This window comes from Porites lutea, chromosome 8 (assembly GCF_958299795.1).
Source record: "Porites lutea chromosome 8, jaPorLute2.1, whole genome shotgun sequence".
Taxonomy (NCBI): Eukaryota; Metazoa; Cnidaria; class Anthozoa; order Scleractinia; family Poritidae; genus Porites; species Porites lutea.
The window spans coordinates 15,458,573-15,479,739 of record NC_133208.1 but is presented as its reverse complement, the minus strand read 5'-3'; the positions used below and the strand labels follow the sequence as shown (position 1 = coordinate 15,479,739).

The window sequence follows — 21,167 nt, the reverse complement described above, 5'->3', positions numbered from 1 at the left end:
ATGTGACTCATTTTCAGACACAAACGACACAAAAACCGTACCCTTCAAATTTTGGGCGGCACATATATAATACAGAGCATTCTTACCCCCTCCCTCACCTGAATGACCGCCCTACGGTGGCCCAGAAGGGTCACACATGCAAATTAAAAATGCTGCTGCAAATTGAAATTTCAATTATCAACCATAACATTTTCCACAATTTTCCCGGCAACGAATTTGTTACGTTGCCTCGAATTTTTAGTTCGCATGAACTGTAGTATTTTCAATTTGCAGCACAATTTTTAGTTTGCATGCACTATATTTAATTTGTAGGTAATATTTTTAGTTTGCACGTACAATTTTTAGTTTCCATGTCCTGTTTTTAATTTGCAGCAACATTTTTAATTTGCAGGTAAAATTTTTAGTTTGCAGCAACATTTTTAATTTGCATGTGTGACAGGAGCCCATCAGATTTGATGGGCTCCTGGTGTGTGACCCTTCTGGGCCACCGTACCGCCCTGTGAAGCTCTTTCTCCACCCTGGAAAGTAGCTGCTTTTCGCGCGCAGACAACACACCGCGGCGTGAAGCCGAGACCCCGGGGGGTATTCCTGGGAATTCATAGTCGGTGTGTGCTGCCTGGTTATTCAAATCCTGACCCTATTTCAGAACAAAACATTGTCATTTTCCACACCAGTTTTCAGACCTGGCCTCTAAAATCCATACAGGTTTTCAGACCTGGCGTAGGCGGAAATTAAGTTATGATAACGCCAACAAAGAGATGTTTAAAATCCCTCTCGAATTCGCATATTTATACTCAGTTTCTTTCTTATTCATTTGGAATTGAAACGGCAAATACGTTCTTGCATTCCCTCGAAAACCGTACCTGAATTCAGACCAAAATAGGCAACGTCTATAGCCGTTTTTAGACCAAAACGGCGCAAAAACCATACCCTCCGTACCCATAAGGCAAATGTAAGGAAGTACCCCCCGGGGGGCGGGAGTAACACAACAGTGCCACGATCAATGAACCTCTGGTTTTAGAACAATTTACAAGTACGATTTCGCCTTCCTACTTGATATGCTGATGTTGTAATATTGCAATGGAAGAGGGTTTTCCACGTATTATAAATGTGAACGTCGGCGGTTACGTGTACACGACAACTATTGACACCATTGCTAGAGATCCTGACTCTATGCTCGGCGCGATGTTCAGTGGTAGACAACAAATAGCCAAGGATACGCGCGGAAATTATTTTATTGATCGAGATGGAGCGATGTTTCGTCACATTCTAAACTTCTTGCGAACTTCAGAGCTCTGTCTGCCCCAATCGTTCGACGAATTTGACCAGCTTAGTGCGGAAGCTGATTTTTATCAAGTCCAGGACCTGATTGAAGCGCTCCAAATATTCCGCGAAGATCGTAGAAGAAATTTACAGCTAAGTGAAGGCCAAGGCACGATAATCGTTTCCGTGGACCGGTATCGAAACCAGCTGTTATTGAGTGGCCGAGAAGATCTCGTGAAAGAAGTTTTTAAGGAGTATATCAAGACTTCGGAATTCGTGTTGACGTTGCTCCCCGCACGGGGGTATGTTAGGGATTATCGCGTCCCATGGAAACCCGGGGGTGCTGAATTGACCAAGGCAGATGCCTTTGATCTTTTATACGGGCATGGCTTTGTTCTTGAAGGGTGTAATGGTGGAGGAAGTGATGCCGATGAAGCAGGTACTCAATTCCAAGAGTACATTTTTGTGCGAAAGAATAAACTGTAACATTATGTGGTAAGCTTAATTTACCAAGGCCTTGTTAGGTTCAAATTCAGACAAGTGGCACAGGCAAATGACTTGAAGAGGGGTTGAGACTATGACCACAACAAGGGCAATCTCTACAGCGGGATGGCCTCCTCAATTCATCATGAAAGAACACCCCCCCTCCCCTCCCTGCTAAAAGGGCTACATTACCAGCTTAGCAAAAGGTCATCAAAGGTTACTAAGTAGATTTAAGACCCTCTAGAGGGGGTACCATGTCCCTTGTCTGAACTTCAAAACCTGTTGTGTCATATCGTGAGGAGAAAGCCATGTAAATTCCTGTCACGGTCAGTATAGAAGGTTCGCGTATCTTCTTTTCTGTCCCAGTTTCAATCTATCCTTGTGCCTTATGCCACTTATTTATGTCTTGGAAGTTGAAGTTTCAGGGCCTTTTGGCTTGTAGGATTCTACCCTAATGGTTTTTAGAATATACAGAAAGGCTTAGAGATTGGTTGAGCAAAAATGTTTTTTAAGATGGGTGGATGCATACATCCTTGTAGTAAATGGGGCAGAAATTTTAGAGGGAAAATGCTAGAATTCCCCGGGGTAAGAAATAAAACTGGTAGAGTTTTTAGAAGTTGAGTCAAACCTGAAAAACATGCACGGCATGTCGGGCTAAGATCTCTAATATCTCTATATTTTCATGTTAAAACATATATACATATATACATACTGACTGTCATCTTGAGAGGAAAAATTTTTTCTTGTCATTTTTGTCAGGGGTAAGCCCACCCCCATCAATTTTGTTTTGAGTTAATAATCTTATTAATAATCATTAATAATTATTATCCACGTATGGATTGGTAATAGTAGTGTTTCTAAGAAGTAAGGGGTACAAGTGTAGTTTTCGAAGCCCTTTTTAGTAAGGGCATGTCTCTAAAATATTACATCAAAAGCTTTTATACCGTACCTGTTATTATGTTATTGTATTAAAGTGGCTATCTACAAATTTCAAAATTTCTATTTCCAAGCCAGCATAGTTACCTCTGCTAAAGATTCAAAATCCTTGGAATTTTTTACTGGGTCCGTATAATTTCTGAGATCTGTTTATTTTTACATGCGCTGCTTGTTAATTAGCTAGAATTCCTACCTAAGCATTTTTACAATGTTTTCATCACCTTTAAAAGTTCTTATAGTACTGTTATAATATTATTATTAAAAAGTGATTGATTTAATAATATTTATCCCATACAGTCAGTGTAAACTGAATATTAATTGTCAAGGTATTGAAACATTTTCTTTCTACAGACTGTCTTGTGGAAGTTTTTTGAATGCTGTTTTAAAAATCTTTATTTTTGTGAGCATTGGTTAAATTATGTGCTTCATGTGACGTTTGCTTGTTAAAACACAATAAAAATGTCATGGCCCAAGTTGTTCAAAAGCTGGATAGCACTATCCACCTGATAGATCACTTTCCAGTGGATAAGTATTAGGTAAACCAATAATATTGCACTATCCGTTGGATAGAGATTTATCGGTGGATAGCGTTATCCACCTTTTGAACAACTGGGGCTTAACTGTAATTCTCTGCTATTGTTTGATCCAAATATGACTGCCATCATGTGCATATAACCACAAAGGTATTATATGTATCAAGGCTGCTGCCTAACGGGCGCCCGGTCGCCAGAGGCGCCCAAGGTAAGAGCATGGGCGACCAAATTTCGGTACAAGGAGCCCGCGCGGGCGCCTGACTTAACACACGGCATTAGACTTAACCTCCTTGTACATTATATTCCTTTAGCTGGAGTAGGACTTTAAACAGTGGAACTGTTGATATGGTTAGCGATGATGCGATTAGGCAGTATAAAATTTCCACAAATAAACCGTAAATTATGTAAACCTAACGTGTTCAACTGTGAAGCTTTGTCGAAACGAACGAAGCCATCGTTTCCGAGTCCGGATGGCAGTTGAAGACTGGGTCTGAGATTTGACTTCCAAATATGGAATAGCAAAATTATGGGCTGTTTGTTGCCTATGTTGACATTCGTGCAGTTCATCGTTTGCTTGGGTTTTCGTCGATTTGATAACTTTTTTGTGGCGAGAATGGGAAGCTATCTTGCGTGCTATCGACTGGACGTGCTTGATGTTCGATTTCATGTACCAGTTTGCAACGTATGAAAGTAAATAATTCGGTTAATTCTTGTTTACGTGTTATTTATTAGGCCCGGCGAATTCTTATTAAAGTGTGCAAGAACCTCTATAACCTATGTAATGATCTTGGAAAAACAATACATGGATTTCAAACTGGGCTCCTAACAATGTGGCTCGGGCTCCTAACTTTAAACTTTAGGAGCCCGAAGGGCTCCCTAAAATTTTTCTTAGGCAGCAGCCTTGTGTATCCTGACCCTATGACTGTTAACTCACGATCAGAAACCTGTGAACACCAGAAATATCACTGGAATGTTTATGTGTTCCAAGGAATTAAAGCCAGACAGGGTAAGAAATGTGGTTTGAAGGAAGGCCCCCTTGATACTTCAACTTACATTAGCTAGTCAAGACCCTCCCTTCCCACATAACTCTTTTTCCCCAACCCCTCCTCTCTCAACACACCTGACAGTAGTTTATATTTAGGAAACATCTCGATGTTTAAGTGGCTGTTTGATCTCACTGTATATTAAAATGGCTGTTGGGAAAGAATGTCTCAGTCTTGCAGAAAACTTTGAAGAAATGAAAAGATGAGCTTACCGTAAATACACTATTAAGCCTCCTCCGGGGGGCATATTTATTTCAAGCCCATTTGAGGCGGGGCTTATTTGAGAGGGGGCCGGGAACTTAGTTAATTTAGAAACGACGATGGTATCAGTTTTCCATAAAAAAAACAAACAAACTAGAATACAAAGTGGAAAAGCTCAAATACAAGAAGTTTAAGGTCATGGAGCAAAATCAAATCCGACTTTCCAACTGGTAAATAAACCATCCCGGATTAGTCCACACGAAGTTTTACGGTCGTGATTGACTAATACAGTCTATCATTTATTAGTGAGGAATAATTAGGTGTGGGAAGCGGGGGCTTAATAGAGAGGGGGGTCTTATTAACTTTCTTCCCCAAAAAGGGGGGACTTATCAGAGGGAGAGGGCTTATGTGAGAGGGGGAGCTTAATAGAGGATTTACGGTATTTGCTTTATTTCATTCACAGGCCAGAATCATTACCCGTTGAAGTTTATTTTTTTCTTCTTCTTCTTTGGGCCCTAGTTTAGCAGCTCTCTTACATGTTCAAGCTCTTTATTTCGATTTGCCCGCCGTAATTTTATTTACCATACCCTGAAACGTGACAAACGAAAGCAAAAGAGAGTCCGGTATCTCACGTTAATACTGATGTCCAATATTCCGCCTGAGCTGCCCGTGCCTGTTTTATAGAAGAAATGAACGAGGTCACGCCTTGTCAGTCACGTAAGGGTTTCAAACCTAACTACCGCATTCTTTACACTGAGCAGGAAAACGAAAGAGGTCAATGAACTTCTGAAGCATCATCACATTCTCAAGTGGTTTTAGTATCCTTTGCGTCCGCAAATTCCGGGAAATTTTCCGCATTATGAGGACCATGAGAGCTGCATCGTGCATGACTACACTGATGTACGTTTCCTAGAAATTGTAGCGAATCGACTGGAACGATCCAGACTAACCAATTGCATCGTCGCTTCTATCTATGTGAACCAATAGGAGCTCGTGTTATATCTAATCTCCTTTTGGGAAATGGCCCATTTCAAAGCAGTGATCTTTCTTCTTCGTCTTTCATCCCTACCACGTCGTAGCGTGCGTACTTGCAGCCTTTTTCAAGCAAAAAGAGCACTCTATTTTTCTTCCATTATGAAACGATCACTAGATTATTCTACCTCTGAAAGTGGAGCTCCTAACTCCGTCGATTACCGAATGTATTTCCGTAAGTATAACTATTTTCGATCGTGTGTAGTCGAGTGTAAATCTCGAGCTGCTTTCCCCAGTGGCCAGATATGGTGAATGAATAGTAGTTGATCGATGAAAATTTGTTATATTTGTAGACTTTTTGCCCTTTGCAAATTGAATGTTTGACTTACTGTTAAAGAAATTTGATGTCGAAATTTGATGAATACGCTTCTCAGAACTTTTAAAAGAAAGGTGATCTAATTGCATCGCATATCGACGTGACTCGCTTACCCTGGAACTTGCGGGATCATGCTTCATTTGCTTTCGTCTAGAGCAGTAAACTTCGGGCGACTTGCGTCTCTTAATATAAAAAAAGGACAAAGAATCATCCCAAGTATGTGAGATGAACAGGAATAGGGGAAAAGGTAGTTGAAATTCGTCAGTTTTGAGGTGGACAAGATTGACACTATGTCATGAATTTTTAAAAAGTAAATTAACTGAAAGGGTTTTTTCACGTTACAGAGAAGGGAAAATTATAGTGGCCTAAAAGTGTCACAGCAATTTTAGGGTGGATTCATTTGTGACATGTACTGTCGCATTTGCCCGAATTTTCATTCACATGGTCAGCTACAAGAACAAAAACATTAATTTGACTGTGTAACACCTCTTGATCTATAATACAGCCTTAATATGTTTGCAACATGTATACTAAATGCTGGGAAACTGGTACCTCTTACATTATACAAGTCCATGCATGCACTGTATCTTCATTACTTTGTGTAAGGTACAATGAAACTTAGACTTTGTGCTCAGCCAAATATGGTAAAACAAAATTCATCATATGTGTAACAGTTGCTGGTGTGACAGAATGTCAAGACCATTACCAGTCACAATTTTTTGCCCCACTTCCAAAAACAATCACCAACCACTGGGCGGCCATCATTTTTCAGCAACAGCATCCATCCCCATTAACTGAAAACAGATTTCAATTTTATTTGATGGTGTATGTTTTTCTCCAGCTGCTTGCCTGGGTACAAATGTGTCCCTTGTTTTAAAAATTTAATGTATCTAACCTGCATAACCATGCCTAACCTACCACCGATGATGACAAGACAGAAGCCTCAAAATGTCTCGACATTTTGTCATTATTTTCCAAACACATTAGAGGGCTGAAAGAAAAAACTCTTGATCCTGAACCAAGAGGATGGTCGGAAAATGACTAGAACTTTTAATCAGTTGGGAATTTAGCCTGAGAAAACAGCCGACATAATTTTAGCAACACCACTACTGGTTTCCACACGAAATAACATCTGACAAATGAGTGTAGAAATTCCATACTGATGATACCTCACTTCCCAGATCTGGGTAGTACTTCTGATTGGTTGAAAATTTGCTTCAGATCTACAACCCAGATCCGGACAGTAACACATCATAGGTATGGAATTTCTGCAATCGTTTCTCTGGCATCATTATGCCGGGAAACCAGCATGGTGGCATTGCAAAATGTTGACTGTTTTCTACCCCCTATTCTTTGTGTGAGTAACCAAGCAGCAGTTCAAAATATTAATAATATATTATTTTATTGTGAACTTAAATTCAGTCTCTGGTGATTTAGTACATTAATTTAGTATCTGGTGTATCCAAACCCTGTCAGACTCTCAACAAAAGATAAGAATAATTATTATTATGACATTTTAAAGAAAAAATGATAATGTAATCGTCCCTTTGTCAGGTGATAAAGAAGGACATGCTGTCTCTCCTTTTCATGACATTTCATTGTTTGCAAATGATGAGGTGAGTCAAATACTGTTTATTATTGAATAGCCTGCATGCAAGCTCCCCCATTAACGGAATAATTATCAGCTACATGTATGGCTGCCGACTGTACTTTCACCAGCTGAGAAAGACCTTAACACCACCCAAATAGCTCTGATAAAAAAGATAGGGAAATTTGGCAGGTGCAGTTAAGTGAAAAAGCCAGCTTGACTAATGAAAAACCTGCTTAGCTTTTCCTAAGAGCTACATCCCTGGAATACTGTGAGAAGTGATCGGGTGCAAATGGAATTCTCCACCCCATGTGGTATTGTTGCAGCTCACCTCACTAAACACTCAAAATGGAGAACTTGTAACAAAACTTTGTTGATATAAGTCCATTACTCTATTCAAACCTACTGGCTATTTCAATTATTATTGAAACCCTTGCTTGGTTGAGGTAGAAGTATATACTAAAATTAATGGTACCATGTGAAAGCTATAACTGCAGAATTAAGGTTTCATTTGAATTGTAACATTAACACCTCAGGATTTCATCCACAGACTTAGTAGTTAGAACTACATATTAAATAATTAATTAGTACCGTGTGAAAGTACGGCTGAATAAGTTTCATTTGAATGGCCACACCGTGTTTTTCTTACACACTCAAAAGTTAGAAGTATGTACATAGTAAGTAGCACCAATGATCTGAAGGTATACTGTTGATTTTGTTTGGTTACACATGCATTTCTTCCACACTCACAATAGCATTAATTTTAGAGATACAAGTCATACTATTGTAATTAAGTTGTCGCACGTACACTTACTGAAAAGGTTTCACTTTAGTGGTCATGCTATACACTCTGTAGGACACTGTCATTGTGCAACGGTGAGAATTGCATACTAAAGAAATAGTATAAGTGTATATGGAAGTATTGCTTAAGAGGTTTTGCTTGAATGGTAACACACAGAATTTTGTCTACATACCCAAGGGAATATAAAAAGGAAGCTAAATGTTGTACCAGTATCATCTTTATGCGAAAGGAGAGTCTAGTATTTGATTAAAAGACATTAACTTGGAGCTTTTTTAAAGACATCCCTTCATCTGTCTGTCTTGTACCACAGAAAATTTTTGCATTCACTAAATTTACTGTTGATTGATTTGTTTTCTAGAAAACAGTTTGCAACATGGTTGTGGAGGTCCCCCGGTGGACTAATGCCAAGATGGAGGTGTGTCAACCTTCTGTTTTCATTCTAATGTCAACTTGACATAATAAGCAATCTTTCATTCTTCTTAACTCAATGATGTGCACATTATTAAGGTCAGCTGCATGTTCCAGTCTGGCAGAGATTGGATGTGAGCACTACTTGTACCTTGTACTAGGAGAGAAGTAAGAAGCGGTTAGTTTCTGTCCTGGATACGTCATAAAAGTAATATTGGGTTATTCCAGAAAAAAATCCACACCCCCACGACCGAAGGCATGCTGGAAAATCTCACGGGAGTGGGGGTTAATAGCTCTGGAAATCCAGACGGGAGGGGGGCTCTGAACCTAAAAAATACATCCTCAGGAGTAACATTAACTTTCAATTTCATCGATGTTTCAATCGCTTCAATCAATAAGTTTTAAAAAAATTGCTTTGCCTTTTCAAATTTTATTATTCTTTCAAACTACTGACCTCTTACCACATTATTTATTTTAAGTTTCGATCCATAGGCTCGCCCTTGTTACTTTTGTAGACTAGCCATGTGGGGTAATTTGAAGATATCAAGAAAAACCGCATAATTCATAAAGAAGAGCTCAGTTCAAGTAAAGCAAACAATGATTTTACCTTGAATTATACATTTTTCCAAGGTTAATGCTATTTCAGGGTGATTTACCCCTAAACAGGCGTTGCAAGTACATTTTGTAAGCATGGTTGTTCGTGATTGTTTGGCAGCTATTTTGAAAGGCAAGTGTTGTGGCAAGTGGTACAGCGCATCATGTAATATCCCGCTAAGTGTTCTTTTTCTTTCTTTTGTGGTTATGAATATAAGAAGAGAATCATTTATTCGAGAACATAGTTTTGAGCTTTATTGTAGTATATATTGCTGTATATTTTGCCTGTTCTAGAAAAAAAGAGAAGTTCACTCAGATATGATCTTATTTGCAAAAAGTGTATGCCTGTTTAAGAAGATGTGAAAATGGAATCTTAACGTTCACAATAAACACAGAATTCATGGAAAATTGAGACTTATTTGATAAAAAGATCATCTAAGTGCCTAAAAGGATTCTTCTACATTGAGTTTCTGTCGTGGGAGTGTGGATTTTTTTCTGGAATAACCCCTTGTTGTATTCGCTCATTGTAGTTCTGATCACTTTACACATTTCTGTTTTACCTTCTTTACTTTTTAATAACATAATACATGTATTCATGAAAGCTACATGTATACCCACTGTATGTGTTAAACTAGTAGTAATCTCAGATTAGGAAGTGTGTTTGAGCTTTCTTAGGTTTACTGTCAAATGTGACATTATTTCCTAATAAATTGACGCTGCTAAACGCTTCCAAAATGTTTGTTTTTAACAAAGAAACAAAACAAAACAATATGACTGCAAAAAAAAGAAAAAAGTCTCACCCAGCAGGAGTCGAACCTGAGACCTTTGACGTGGAAAGAGAACTCATTATCTCTTGCACCACGCAACCATTGCTAAAGACTGGATGTCAAATTTAACATCTTTGTCTCCACAAGATAAATTTCTTATTCAAGATGGTGCAGAAAATGCAGACGTATGACGAAATGAGGTCAACGAAAGGTCACCCTTGAGGAATACCACAGGAATTCCAAGATTATGTGTTGCATTCTCCTAACGTCAAACGCAATTAATCTCTGTCAAGTCCATCATTTGTCACTGAATATCGGGGCTGTCATTAGCAGCAAGGGTGGCACAGTTGGTTAGTGCATGGCCTTTGGTGCGCAAGGTCCGGAGTTCAATCTCTGGTGACATAACATCCTTGTTTCAACTTCTCTCCTTTCTGTGTAGCTTTGGCTTGAAATACCCTTAAAACGGAGCATTGATGGATGGGGCGGGGGTAAATGAATGCACTGTCGACCTCAAGTTTATCAGTTTATTATTACTGTCACGAGTTATCAATATGAAATATTACCTTTACCTTTAAGCAAGGGACTGGGGATTTCCTGATATGAATGTGGCCCCTGGATATGAAATTTTCAGAGGAAAATAAAAGAAAAATAGAAGCAAAAGAAATCCCTAGCTTTTTAATTCCCTGCCTACTTATTGTATTTGAAACCTGGTAACTTGAAATCTTAGTGACAGCCCTGTAGTGATTTTATATTAAAGTCGAAACCTCATGTGCAACATTTCCTCTTTTACATGACTACCTCCCAAAAGCAGTACCAGTCATCCAAAACACCAAAACTTTCCCTGTCAAAGCCTTACATTGGATTTTGTTGTATTATTTTTGATGCAGATAGCTACCAAAGAAGCACTTAATCCCATCAAGCAAGATTGTAAGAAGGAAAAACTACGATATGTGCACAACTGCTTCCCTTACCATGGTTACATTTGGAATTATGGTGCTCTCCCTCAGGTGACAAAATATAATGATTAAAAGGGCTAGACCTTCTATCACAGATAAATCTTGCTGTTCATTGGATCTGCATAGCAAATAAATTAAAGACAGATTTTATGAAAGATGTAGTGAACCTCATTTCCAGGGTTCTCGCCAACTTGAGAAGCAGAGTATCCCGGTAAAAAAGTTGAGATATATAATGCCTTCTGATAGGATTTGAAAAATAATTATTATGAAATGTTGGTAAATTATGAGGCCACCTCACGTGAAGAGTCAATCAGGGATTTAATCCACAAACTCGTTTGATAATATTTAGTGAAATTTTTTTTTCTAGGGCCAATTTTATTTTATTAAAGCTTTTACAAGTTCAATTCACAAGTGTAGCTATTGTTTTCAGACTTTAAGACAAATAGCTACACTTGTAAATTACACTAAGCTCTGAAAAAGTTTTATGATAAATTGACCCCTCATTGTTTATTTTTATCTGTCAATTTCAGACATGGGAAGATCCAAACCACAAGGATAAAGACACAAAATGCATGGGTGATAATGATCCAATTGATGCTTGTGAGATTGGTACCATGGTTAGTTGATCATTAAAAATCTATAGTTAATTAAATATATTTATTTATTTATTTATTTATTATTTTTATTAATTTATTTATTTTCACTTTTCAGGCAAGCAAAGCCATGCATGAGGCAGGCATGGAGTGCTAGACACTTGTGCCTTCTGCCAAAACGCCTGTCTCGCACTCCACATCCACATTATGCTTCCCTTCGCTCGCCTGAAAAATGTCCCTTTCCTGTTGGCTAGTTTATTACTGAGTGCAACTACTCAAACCGGGGCACTTAGAAAATGATTATCCAATAACAATGTTTTTTTGAAAACAAAAGATTCCCAACTTTTTTTGCAAATGAACCAAGAACATTGATGAATGTGTATGTTTGTATGGTAGGGGACACAACTTGCCCCCACCATACAAACATCTGTAGATATCATGACTTCCCAAAGCTATGCATATATCTCCATTAGCTTTCAACAAATCACTTTCAAACTGGGCAACTTTCCTTTTTTCAAGGGGTTCTTTTCAGCCAAATTTTCCCTAACTTGTCCCATGCAGTCAAAAGTTTAAAAAAAAAACTGTCTTTTGTGATACAAGGGGCATGATTTGGAACAGGCAATCACAGGCAGTTGAGTTGTGAATGATTTAATAAAATAAAACGTGTTTACTTTTCTCAAATGTTTAGATTGCCAAACGAGGTGATGTTAAGCAAGTGAAAATTTTAGGGACTATCGCTTTGATTGATGAAGGTGAAACAGACTGGAAAGTCTTTTGCATTGATGTAAATGATCCTCTGGCAAAGGAAATGGAAGGTAAAGCATTTTACATCATTAAACTCACATCTAGCCTATAACTGTGAGCTATAAAGAATTATTTCTAACCTGAAGCTTGGACTTGTTATACCCTTCACATAATATATACCCCAATATGCACCCCGATAATGTGGCCACAGCTAAATCCCAGGGAAAAATAATTTACAGATGTTTGACTGAAATAAGATCCTGCTATTATGTACTCTCACTATTGAGGAAACTAATTCCAGGGCTCTAAATAATTTCCAGAGTCTCCAGACGCGATGACTGGCCAAATTCATTTTAGCTCTGTCTCATATCTTTTCCGGTTGGTCAAATATATAAGATGAATAACTCTCAAAACAGGGGCCCATGAACCAAAACTGGCGTTATATGTTTCCAAAAAAGTTATTACTTGGAGCTTATAGCACTTTAAAGCACTCATTGTCAACAATAAATTTGAAATAAATTTTTGTACACATTAAATTTGTCCGACGCCTGCAAATAATAATGATTTCTAATGTATGTATCACAGTATGAGATCTTGATCCTTAAATTAATTATCTATGTTACTCCCTATAACAAGGGAAGAAACTTTGTATTCATAGAGAAAATTAACTAATCAAAGTGACAATATTTTAATTTTGTGGTTGGAAGTGTGTGAACGCGATGTCTGTTTCAATGCGTGAATTGTAAATAACATTTCTAGTTGCATTTCACCCAGGATTTCAGATGAAAGTTCTGCAATAAACAGTGACTCGCTACATACTGACAAGAACTGAAACAACTGAACTGGATGGAAATTTTAATTCATTTCATTTTCAATATGATCGAATGTGACCGGTCAACTTGAAGTCTGGCTAAATGATAGGTTTAATAACTGGTCAACTCCCCAATCAGTCCGAAAAATACCCCTGTCTAAGACAAAATACTTTCACTTTGCCACCTTGTAATACAAGACTTCTTTTATATTGTAACTGATCTTTTATATCTCTTCAAAACAATGGTTTTCACACTAACCCCGCTCCCCTCCCACCCTGTCCCCAAATGGTCATTGTACAGTCAAACCCTGTTAGCAAAGACACGGAGGGGGCCATAGAAAATGACCATATGACAGGGTGTCTGTGACAAGCAGGTTGAATTTAGAAAAAATGTGAGGGCTTTCTTTTGATCACCAGGGACAAAGGAAACTGTCCGTAATAGTGAGGTGTCCATATTAAGCAGGTGTCTGTAAGGCAGGTTTGACTGTAGTTGATTTCACCTAAACTTGCTGCAACATGGTGCTACTGAACTCTTGCAAAAAATTTAAAAGAATTTACGACTGCTCTGAAGCTTCTTTGTGATCGACTGAATTTACCATTAGCATAAGTCATGCCTTTTTGTATTACTCATTTTGTTTTTGTTTTGATGATACTGAAGATTTCTTGTTGTTGTTGCTTTTTAGACATTGATGACATCGAGAAACACATGCCAGGACTGTTAAAGGTAATTTTGTGATATTAAATGATTGTAGGGTGCTTTGATCATGCAAGTGACGGTGATAATGTGTTTTGCAGGCTTCTATTGACTGGTTCAAGATCTACAAAATACCTGCTGGCAGTAAAGAAAATGAATTTGCCTTTAATGATGAAGCCAAAAACAAGGTATGGAATAGATACATTGTAAGATTAATGAGTGTTGTTCCTCAGTCTTGATGTACCCTGCATTGGAGACGCTTGAAAGTAATGGGCACCGAGAAAGAACAGGGCACACCTCTATGCAAGCTAATCCTGATGCCAGTTTCTGTCTCTTCTGTCAAGTTGGTGGTGATGTTATTCACCCCTGCAAAATCTCCAAGAATGTCAGATGTACTGTACCTATCCCAAGATCCATTCTGTGAGCGATGGTCATTCCATACAATCTTGTTCCAATCTATATGAAGAATGGATTGTATTCTTGTTCAACAAATGCAGTGAACTACCTCTTTAATCTTCACAGCTCTTCCCTTTTTAGAGCAGATAATATCATTGCCTTTACAGCAGACTTTCTGCCAATAGCAGGGGTGCTCAAAATAATTTTTAGGCCGTGGCCAGACACAATGACCAGCTGAGCCAAGAAATTTTTGCTCCTTCAATATCTTGTTTTCTGATGGGTCAAATGATTGGAAAAAAGTGAACTAATCCTTATCCTCATGTGATTTTCTGTTAGTGAATGTGATTTTATTTTTACCAAGAGACAAAATATAAGATTTACAGGTAAGGATTTGGCTGTTTGTTCAAAAATACAGGGTGCATGACCAGTGAACATGACCGGTTTGGCCGGTCAAGACTCCATTCTGGCCGGACATCATCATTTGACCGTGGCCATTATTTTGAGCCCTGAGTAGAATACCTGAAAAGTAGAACCTGCTGATTCCATGGTGGGTTTTGAGTATATGATATATTTTTTCTTATCTTAATATTCCAGGAATTTGCGATGAGGATCATCAATGAAACACATGAGTGTTGGAAAAATCTCATTTTAAAGAAAGTGGAAAATGACAAGGGTTTAGCCTGGTAAGAAACTTTTAATACTATTTTATCCACCTTCAGTTAAGATCATCATCTGTGACCAAAACAGTTGCTAGTGGCCAGTGGGAAATAATATTAACAATATAAATTTTTTAATAATTAAAAAATTGAGGCTGAGAATGTTATAAAGAATAATGGGGACCTAGGTGTAGCCAAGATCTATACAGTAGAACCCTGGAAACTCCAGATTGGATAACTTGAACTCGCCCGCTAACTCGAATTAAGTCACATTTCACTTGGAATTCAACTCACTTTTCAGTCATACTCGAATTCCTTGCTAACTCGAAATTTTACTGAAATTTACCCTGATAACTCAAATCTGGTTCTTGTATCTCCACTTGGATATCTTTCTATTACCTCTTCTTGTTGTTTTTTTGTTGGTAAAAACACACTGAACTAACACTTCAGTAATTTGATTTTAATTGGTGCAACAAACAGATAATGTTTTATCCTGACAATGCATATTAATCATCTTACCACATGTGATGAAATAAGTTAAATTTGTGTTGTAGTTAACACTGAAATGCTGAAAAATCTATGTTTATCAATTATTAAGGTGACAAATTGAATGTTCAGTCGATCCCAATAACTCGAACCCCCGCCAACCTGAACTGTATTTTGTTTCCCTTCAGAGTTCGAGTTACCGGGGTTCTACTGTAACACCTTCTGACACAGCCATTTTGAATTAAGAAAATGTTAATGAATGCATTCACCCCTGGGTAAACTCAGTGCTGCATTGAGCTTCGGTGGGAGTACTCATAAAAATTCAGTCTGCTAAGTAATGTTACTAACCCATTTCTTCCTTCTTTTTCATCAGCAAAAATGTCTCAGTAGTTAGTTCACCGTACAAAATGTCCACAGAAGAAGCAGATGGTATTGTAAACCATGTAAGTTGTGGCCTGTTTTGACTGTGAAAAGGTAGCATGCAGAACAGGTGCTATTTTTCGCATTTTTTGAGCAAACGAAGCACAAAGCGGGCATAGAGTGCAAGACGCGCAGGACGGGGGAAGGCGTGGGGAAAATAACTCGCACTCCACGGTCCCTTCTCACCCCCCTTCGCTGGCCTGTAAAACGCAAAACAACTAACACCTGATCTGTAGGCCAGTGGAAAGGAGATACGAACGTTGACTTCTATTAGCTAGAACCCAGTTGCACAAAGCAACTCAAGTTGAAGTATGGGACGCGGAGGGAAGGATTGTGTGTTGTTTCTATGTGTTCCCAAGAATTTTTTCCTGTTCTCTTTGCGTCTCTTATACTTGTCAAGAACCTCTTTGACCAAGACATCTGTGATTTCTTGCAAGAAATCCCTCTGGATCAAAGAAAATTGGCACTTACTTTTAAGTTGCTTCAGTTAAGCAGGCCCTGGGCTCCATCCCTTTAGAGTTTCCATCGTCTCCAAATTACAGTGAACTTAAACAAGACGGCAGAGGAAAGAAGACGGCAAACCGTAATTTAGCTTGTGTTGCGAGCGTGACAATAATTTTAGTGAAAAATAATATTCCGCCAAACTTCACCTTCCTTTAGAGAGATCTTTTTGTAAATGACCAGAACACCGTAATGTTAAGTGAAAGTCGTGACAAAACTCGAAAATAATGGGCCTGTCACGTTCGTCAAACACAGACGTTTTGCCGCCTTTTCTTCTTGCCTCTGTTACTCAAGCTCAAAAATGCTTCTTTTATGCGTTTTTCAGGTTCCCCCTCAAGCTGAAGCGCAGCCTATTGATCCAGCTCTAGAAGGTAAGCACTTAAAGCCCCAATCAAGCAGAGTATAACAGCCACTGAAAGATGGGTTTTCTAAGACTGTGTCTATGATTTAAGCTAATACAACTGGCATTCTGTATTAAAATTTGTTTGCGTCACCAGTCAGTTACGCCATTGCACAGTGATGCACCCCTTCCTTAGAAAAATCCTGGATCCGCCCCTGAAGTTTATGTGAGAATGAACCTATATAGCAGCAAGTAAAGTGTTTTTCACATGCCCCTACTATCAGTGGCTAAATTAATCCATGAGACACTGCCTTCAATGACATTTCTCACCTTTCCCAACTGGCTATATTTATTTCAACATAGAAAAGGCAAGCTTTTCCTCCCACCCCCGCTAAACAGTGTTGTTTCGCTGTTCAAAATTATCTTCAAAAACAACAAACAACCCAACTTTGAATAGAAGAGTTGGGAGAGCGGTCTGGCCCTTTTTTTAACCCAAAAACAGTACTCTAGGCCCCAATTGACGACAGTCTCGACAATTTTGTCGCTGATTGTATTTTATTAGTCCCAGGTCACACGAAACACTAGATATGCTGTTTTAAAAGTTTTGTTTTGAATACTAAGAAGAAGCCTAAAAATCTTTTCGCCCCAAATTAATTTTAGCTGTTTTTTCACTTGGATATATGCAGCAGTCTTTGCTTCTCCAGGCTAGTGCCTCTTCACGATAACGTAAGCCAAATTTTGGGCGAAATAACTACAAGGTTTGGGGGAAGTTACTTGGGGCGAGACGACTTTTGGATGACTTGTCTGGTTACCTTTTTGTCAATCCTAAGTGGTAATTATCGTTGTCTTTTTTTTTTCAACAGTTGATAGATGGCACTACGTGAAAAGACCAAAACTGTAATGTTTCTACTGCAAAATGATAACAATCATGCAAATGGACTCACAAGGGGGATGTCGCTTCGCCATGTCTTCAATTCCACATAACGGAGCTCCGCGTTCGTTTCCTCATTCAACAGTGCTTTAAGAGGACTGGAGCCGAAGTTTAGCCCGCAATTGTTTCTGAGATTGTTACTGAGGACACGCCCCTAGTAACAATCCCAGAAGTCATTGCGAAAGTTAACTCGTCCCAGTTTCCTTACCAAAGTGGCGAATAAGACATAACCTTAACTAACTTCTGTGACTTTCTTGCAGACCTGGTTTTGCTGAAATGGTGTCATTTGAGAGATTAAGCATCGCGTTTTACGGCAAACGGCGAACGTGAATTTGTACCCCGTGACCAAGTTATCCATTTACTTGTCGTTTACTGTTCATTATAACTCCACGAAAATCGGTAGATTTACGCTAATTCTATCCACAACAATTGTTTTAAGCTGTTTTTATCTGCTCATTTCTCATTTTGAAATTTTCTGAACTTGAATCTCACGTTTGCCGTTTGCCGTTTGCCGTAAACGCGATGCTTAATCTCTCTAATGTGTCAACAGGTGTAGATTTCAAGAGAATTGTTTGAATGTAAGAAAAAGAAGTGATATCCTGTAGCGTTTGGAAACCTTGGAGTGTAATTTCTCTAACCCCTTTAATTCCAAGGGTGACCAACATCAGTTTTCTGAACACATAGTCAAGATAAAGGTTGTGAGAATGATGGTTATGATCACCAAAGGTACAAATGCGTCGACCTTTTGTCAGATTCTCTCAACGAATTCTTTAAGGAAATGTAACGAGATTAGTTTGGAGAATTTTAATGGTTTCTGTTGAAGTAATAGCGTGCACGTTTTGTTTTTTCTGTTTTTAAATCCTGGAACGTGTTGTATGGCCTGGTCGGAAGTATTTTTTACTCAAATAGGGTTTCTTGTTGGCGGTTGAATGGGGAAACGTACGGATGCCACAGATTTTTGGTCTCTTTGTTTTGACTTGCACACCGCACATCATGTTGATGTAACAAAGTTAGAAGTAGTCAGCCCCCAATCCGTTGTTAGGGTCGTCACGCAACGCTCCTCTCCACGAAAAGAGCGTTGCGTAACGACCCTAATAACGGCTGTGAAAGAGTCTAAGTTGAAAGGAAAATCATTCTACTTGCAGACTTTAATAAAACTAGTTCAGGGGTACACGTTAAACTGCGTAGTGATACCATACTTGATTACTTATTTTCAGAGACCGCCACCTGGTCACTAAGCATAACTGACTGTGGAGGGGTGGGCCCTTTAACACTCGTTATTATTCATTCAATATATTTCCCCAATTCTAAAAGCACACGCTTAATTCGCCATAACCAGTTACTGGTGACCAAATTTGGAAGAATTTTGTGTTTAACGAGGAAATGACGCCAAAAATGCAGCCTTCTACAGGTTAAGGCACCGTTGCCGAGAAGACCTGGGGTCAAGGTTGAATTGTTTTGGTTGTGAAAAAAAATGGCGGACATTTCAGTCGTTTCAAGAGTAAGAACTACAGCTGGAACTAGGCGAAATAATAACTAAAAACATGGCAAAAACAGCAAGAAGACAACTCGGAGGGCGACAGAATATTTGCGGAGCTGGACAAACCTAAACGTACACTATCGAAGATGAACTTAACATCGATGCGGGTAAGCATGTTTAGCTATGTTTTTAAAGTAGGAAATATTTTGAATGAATAATAAAACAATTAGTGAATTCGGCTTTCGAAGGATATGAAGAATTAAGCAGATCGAGGAGGGTGTTATCCACCGCGGCCTTCGGCCTCGATAGATAACACCCGCCTCGATCTGCTTAATTCTTCATATCCTACTCAGCCTCATTCATTAATTGCTAATTAAACAGAGACTAAACGAAACTACAACGGCGAAGGCAATACATGCATACATACTACATACGTATACTTAATTATTGGGCTGCCCTTAAGGGCAACGCCCAATCAAGAAATACTTTTGGTTATGCCGCAAAAAGACAAAATGGGGGACGAAACTCCCCCATCAATGGGGCCGATTTTTGCGGGGAGGGACGGGTACTTCGTTTCACGTCGTCTGGCGAACAGACTTGGAAGTCGATTTGGAACAAACACAAAATTATTGCTTTGAGTCATTGGCCCTATATCTACGTGGAATGATTATCTAAATACAGTGGATCGTCTATATCACGAAGTCCTTGTTATAAGGAACGATTTTGTTTACCCCAGTAATAGTAAAATACATGACAAAGTTCCTCGATATAACAAATCTTCGGCACTTCCTTGTATCGTGGCTCCACTGTACAGTATTTGATGATATATGATGTAGTTAGCCTGCGCGGGAGCTGCAGAAACAAGCGGCCCTCCCACGATCCCCACGGGAAAAGCTTCAACTTGTTGCAGTTCTCTCCCTGCGTGTAGAAGCGCATCATTAATCTTAAAAACTCATACACGAACATGAAGAGAGAGACGTGTATTTAATACCTAGATTACAATGTCGGTTCTGTTTGATGTAGTGTGTACTTCGAGTCAAAATATATGCCATTTATTGATTGTTATGTAACAAGGTGACCGTGTAACAAAGGTAAATTACAATGAAATTAGCCATGTGGAAAATCCAAACGGTGACCGCGTCCGCTTAATAGAGGTGACCGTTGAATAGAGGTCAAATTTACATTAAATGTGGGAAGCAACTTTCGGGAAATTGAGAGGTGGCCGCTTAAAAGAGGTTTGACTGTATTTTGCATCTGGATCAGAAGTCCGCGAGGTGTACGACCTGTAAACGGCTTTGTGTTAAGTTCTAGCGGTTAATGGCCAGACAATGACCAGAAAACGGCTCGACTTGCTTCAAAACGCGTTTTACGGTTTTCCGGGGGCGAACGGGTTAAACTGCCATTTAAGTACTTACAGCGATTTTGAAAGACTCTTGAAGAGACCCACCCCCAACGACTGGGTGAATCCAGTCACCGTAAGCATTTTACCTTAACGTCGCTTAGTCATTGACCAAACGCTTCTGTCGGCTTATAAAAGGGATTCCATGCACTTTATCTGAAAACTGTATTAGAGGAGGCACCTTTTTTGACTTAGTCCTTGGGCAGCCTGCGCCACAGAAGTAACTAAACTTCCGGTTAAGTCCGTCTGCGATGTAGCGCCGAAATCCTTGTTTTGCCCCCCCCAACCTGTGTACCAGGAGTACACACCACACAAGCTTATTCTCTCTTGCGCGCAATAAGTAGCCTGTTAAAATTTGTTCGTTAAGTCCCTTGGGGGTCCAGAATAAGGATGAACTTTAAAATCCAACGACGCGGACGACAACGAGAACGTCAAAAAAACAATAGGTTTAATTAGCAAAACAACTTCGCACGTACATCACACTTTTTTGTACATTTCTTTCAAGTTTGTGCACGACTACGACGTGAAAATGCCTAATTTCGCGTTTTATGGAGGACGTAAACAAGCAACGACGAAATTATATTTCTCTTTCTGAGCTTGAATAGGGTCCCTTGAAATTCAGCTTCAGGAGGGTTCGCCTACAACTGACAAAGTAAGTGCGTAGGAATAATCACTATAAAGACTGAAAGAAAGCAAATTCACTTTTTAAGCGACGTTCTTGTCGCCGCCGCGTCGTTGGATCTTAAAGTTCCTATCGGCGCTGCTTCGCAGACGTTACTAACCAGGGTAAGGTT

General features: G+C 39.0%; 2 protein-coding genes across 2 annotated transcripts; both read left to right on the top strand.

Moving 5' to 3' along the window:
* Positions 1-1,072: 1,072 nt before the first annotated feature.
* Positions 1,073-1,915, top strand: LOC140946202 (BTB/POZ domain-containing protein kctd15-like). Its single transcript, XM_073395286.1, has one exon. It carries the CDS (start codon positions 1,081-1,083, stop codon positions 1,747-1,749), a length of 669 nt encoding a protein of 222 aa, XP_073251387.1. The 5' UTR covers positions 1,073-1,080; the 3' UTR covers positions 1,750-1,915.
* Positions 1,916-5,482: 3,567 nt separating this feature from the next.
* On the top strand, positions 5,483-19,213 carry LOC140946183 (uncharacterized). Its single transcript, XM_073395266.1, has 12 exons — positions 5,483-5,666; positions 7,362-7,423; positions 8,556-8,612; positions 10,854-10,973; positions 11,453-11,539; positions 12,204-12,330; positions 13,754-13,794; positions 13,866-13,952; positions 14,755-14,843; positions 15,676-15,745; positions 16,549-16,594; positions 17,427-19,213. The coding sequence occupies exons 1-12, from the start codon at positions 5,594-5,596 to the stop codon at positions 17,462-17,464; spliced, it is 897 nt and encodes a 298-aa protein (XP_073251367.1). The 5' UTR covers positions 5,483-5,593; the 3' UTR covers positions 17,465-19,213.
* Positions 19,214-21,167: the final 1,954 nt, after the last annotated feature.

Bases quoted from the DNA above. Each gene is read 5' to 3' on its own strand.
- LOC140946202 (XM_073395286.1), top strand. From the start codon at position 1,081: ATGGAAGAGGGTTTTCCACGTATTATAAATGTGAACGTCGGCGGTTAC.
- LOC140946183 (XM_073395266.1), top strand. From the start codon at position 5,594: ATGAAACGATCACTAGATTATTCTACCTCTGAAAGTGGAGCTCCTAAC. The intron at 8,613-10,853 runs GTGTGTCAACCT...TTTTTGATGCAG, and splicing joins GGACTAATGCCAAGATGGAG to ATAGCTACCAAAGAAGCACT. The intron at 16,595-17,426 runs GTAAGCACTTAA...TTTTTTCAACAG, and splicing joins TATTGATCCAGCTCTAGAAG to TTGATAGATGGCACTACGTG.